The sequence below is a fragment of the Fopius arisanus genome, unplaced genomic scaffold (genome assembly GCF_000806365.1).
Source record: "Fopius arisanus strain USDA-PBARC FA_bdor unplaced genomic scaffold, ASM80636v1 scaffold00008, whole genome shotgun sequence".
Taxonomy (NCBI): domain Eukaryota; kingdom Metazoa; phylum Arthropoda; class Insecta; order Hymenoptera; family Braconidae; genus Fopius; species Fopius arisanus.
The window spans coordinates 1380419-1383848 of record NW_011887747.1 but is presented as its reverse complement, the minus strand read 5'-3'; the positions used below and the strand labels follow the sequence as shown (position 1 = coordinate 1383848).

General features: G+C 38.5%; 1 protein-coding gene across 5 annotated transcripts in view; it reads left to right on the top strand.

Annotated features, from left to right (window-relative positions):
• IRSp53 (Insulin receptor substrate 53 kDa) overlaps positions 1–3430 on the top strand; it is a 68273-nt gene that overhangs the window by 4877 nt on the left and 59966 nt on the right. For 4 of the 5 annotated variants that reach the window (XM_011316714.1, XM_011316716.1, XM_011316718.1 and 1 more), the window contains one exon: positions 1615–1868. In XM_011316714.1, the coding sequence (XP_011315016.1) occupies positions 1824–1868 (45 nt within the window). In that variant the 5' untranslated portion in view covers positions 1615–1823. Of the gene's footprint in view, positions 1–1508; positions 1539–1614; positions 1869–3430 lie in introns of all 5 variants that reach the window. The other variant, XM_011316717.1, reaches the window with a different exon arrangement.

Sequence of the window (3430 nt, the reverse complement as noted above, 5' to 3'; positions counted from 1 at the left end):
TGACGGAAAATTCCCCTTCAAGGCAAATAGTTGCATTACCAGTTGAGTTTCCCAGATGAAAGTAACATAAAGAGTGCGGTTGAAAGTAAAACTTGTATCACGAGACAGTTGACATCTCCCAAACATCTATATATGTCGCTAGAATAACGCCTTGGCTCGATGTCTCGGTCAAGCGTTGTGCTACAACTTTTTCACCGAGAAAAAAGGTGTTTTCCAACATATTGACCATTCTTCATGGGTTGTTTTCCCGCCGTCTAATCGAGTTCCACGCATGGTATGTGGAGATGGGCACGAGAGACAACAGGGAATCCCTTTGTACAATTTCCCAGGCATGATTTAAGGCTTGCGCAGTGTCCTCCAATCGTCAATTCCCTAGACCTTCACAATTTCACCACTTCGAATGAATAAAACTTACGACCGACTTCATTAATCGTTCATTTTGTGTATCAGTATATGTATGGGCTTTGAAGCTTTCTCTGATATTGCGATGAAATATTCCACGACTAGTGAAAATATTATTTCCATTGAAAATAATCACTTGCTTCATTCAAGTAGGATTCAATAATTTTTCCGGACCTCACAAATAAGTATACGAATTCGCTCCTTCAATAAAATTTCCTTTTCAGTCACCTCCTTCCACAGAGTACTAAAAATTCGCTTCTCAAGATTTTACGAATCATAAAAGTAATAAGAGAAATTGTTCGGACGATATCAAGGATCATTAAAGCGATGGAGTTATTCTTCGACATTGATTGTGAGATCATGAATCGATTGATATTTCACTGGGGAAGATGTACCGATGTCTGATACAGCGCGAGGGGAATCCCCTTTCCAATTTCCAATTTCCCACGTTTTTGAGGCAACCGGTGATCCGTGAACTGATTTGACTTTCACAATTTCCATTGATTCGTGAAGGAGAGGGAGAAGGAGGATTCGGTGTTCACGGGATATTTTTCATCGATCCCCAGCGTTTACTGGCCCCGGTTATGTCGCGGGATGATATGCCACTTCTTCAATGTACTTTTTCCTCGTGTATTAGACACACTAGATGTCCTTCAGGAATGAAAGTACCCCGGTAAACGTGACCTCACGTTGCACTGTCGTGAGTAATGCACGAGAGAGTCACTCTGGAATAAGATCGAAGCGGTTTATACCCTGTACACCTCATTCCTTGCATCAACGGGTTTTCCACCAGAAAAATTCCCACATTCATCATTCCAGAATTTTATTTATTGAGGTTGAATGGTTGTAAATTAAAGTGCCCTATCTCAATGTCTACTGATAGTCAGATATATTGAGTCCACTCAATCCGCTGTTTTTATCGCCATCGAAGATATTAAGTTCCTCGATTGTCACTCATTAAATTCACATCATAGATCACAAAAAATGTTGAAATATTTCTGTGATTTCTCCAAAGATACGTTATTCAATACAAATTGATCGATCGTAAAAATTATAATCGCGTCGTAAATAAGTTGAATTATTTGCAATAACGTTTAATTGTTAAGGCAGTGTAAAAATACTCTTTCGTTATTGAGGTAAATGCTTTGAGCGCGTAGTGGTGGTGGTTGAACGTAAGAATAACGAAATGTTTATTGTTTTTTGTTGTTGCAGAATCAGCATTATTCGCTAAACTCTTCTTCGGCTGACGTTGTGATTGGAAAAGTGGTTGGGGGCACGTGGAACCCGGTTTACAACGCCGGGGATAGAAAATATGCGCTTATTGCGAGATCGGTTTTGACATTTGTGAATTAAATATTTCATTCCTGTAAATATTTGAGTGTTTACGAGTGAAGAGGAGAAGGAGTCGGAGAGTGAGAGTCATGGAGACCGAGGAGCTAACCCGACTCGTCGATGGAATATACAAGGTGAGTTCAATATTTTATAATAATTAAATGAATTCTCTGAATACTTGTTAACTCATTGATGAATAAAATCAATAAGTTCTTAAGCATTCCGATGCCATAAGGAAATTAAGTAATCGATTACCCGAGAGTGGATCTCAACGATTACACAATCTTTCATAATCGTCAGAATAAATATTACCGCAAGGTGATTCACACGCGATCATCATGATTGGTAAATTCTCCAAGGATGTGACTCTGTTTACCTACAATGATCTTTCCATTAATGAATGAGAGGCGCGGAATAATAATAGTCTGACATTTTAATAGGATTTTTATGAATTTATGGCATTATAGTGGAATTCACTTCTTTCAACTAGCTATAAACCGTTTATTTTCTATTTAAGTTTCGTCATAGGGAAAAAAACTTCTAGTTGATAATTATGTATTGCATGTGGAAAAGAGTATTTAAGTGAGAACAGATTCAACCGTGGAAGTAACCAATTTAATGAAGGAAATTTACCCATTCCCACGGTTTTGAAATTGTTTTATGAGCATTAGAGTTGTCCCCTTAAATTTTGAGAGTGCCTCAAAGTTAGGCAGCAATTCTTAAAATTAGTAAAGGAGTTACAGAAAAAAGAATCCTCTCTCTGTCACTTTTTTTTAGTCACATGCGCCATTAATATAGAAAAGTTCGGGTATTCGTACTCCAGGCTAATCCTAGGTAGTTCTTCGATCATTTTCATAACGAAACCCTTAACCGATTTTTGATATGCCTTCGAGCTAATTCACCACCGGCATAAATCCAAGGAGACGTAAATTCTCGGTGTATACGCACATTACCGAAACAACGAGCCGCCTAGTTTTGCACATGATTGCGTTGTACACAGTCTGGGGAGAAGAGCAATATCTTGATAATTAGGTGTCGCCTAGTGCAATTAGAGATGCACGAAAGAGGGAGGAGAGATGATCACACGAGTGTACAGGATAATCTTATTAGTTAAGCAGTGTTCACCTTTAAAATTTTGCGTTAGATCGGTGGGTGTAGCGGAAGCCGCGCCGTCAGCCCTTGCCAACAGACACGGGTTGTTCCCTCTTTCCTTCGTTAAATCTCTCTCTCACTCTAAGTAATTCACTGGATAGCTAATGTCACTTTCTCGTTTCCTTGACGTTAATAATACGTTCGACTAATTCATCCTTCGTCTAGCATTGTCGTTTTTTTTTTCATTTTCATGTCCCTTTTCAGTCCGCGTTGCAACAAACTACGCAATCATCGCTGATGGATTCTTTGTTTAGTTCTGAAACTGTCAAAAAAGTCGTTATAAAAGTAATTCCATCGAATAAAACTGGGAAATGAGAATTGAAATGAGAATTGAACTGATGCATTTATCAGGGAGAATCTGACAGCTTGTTTTTTTTTTCCCTTCCCTTTTTACAAATGGGAAAGTATACGAAGAATTTTTCACAGTCTGGTAGACACGCCTGATATTCTTCCCCAACTGCATCCCTTGGCTCAGCATCTCTCGTGTTTATTTACCAATTTTTCATGTTACCTCGAAGAAGATATTTTCGATGTTGGAATTTAT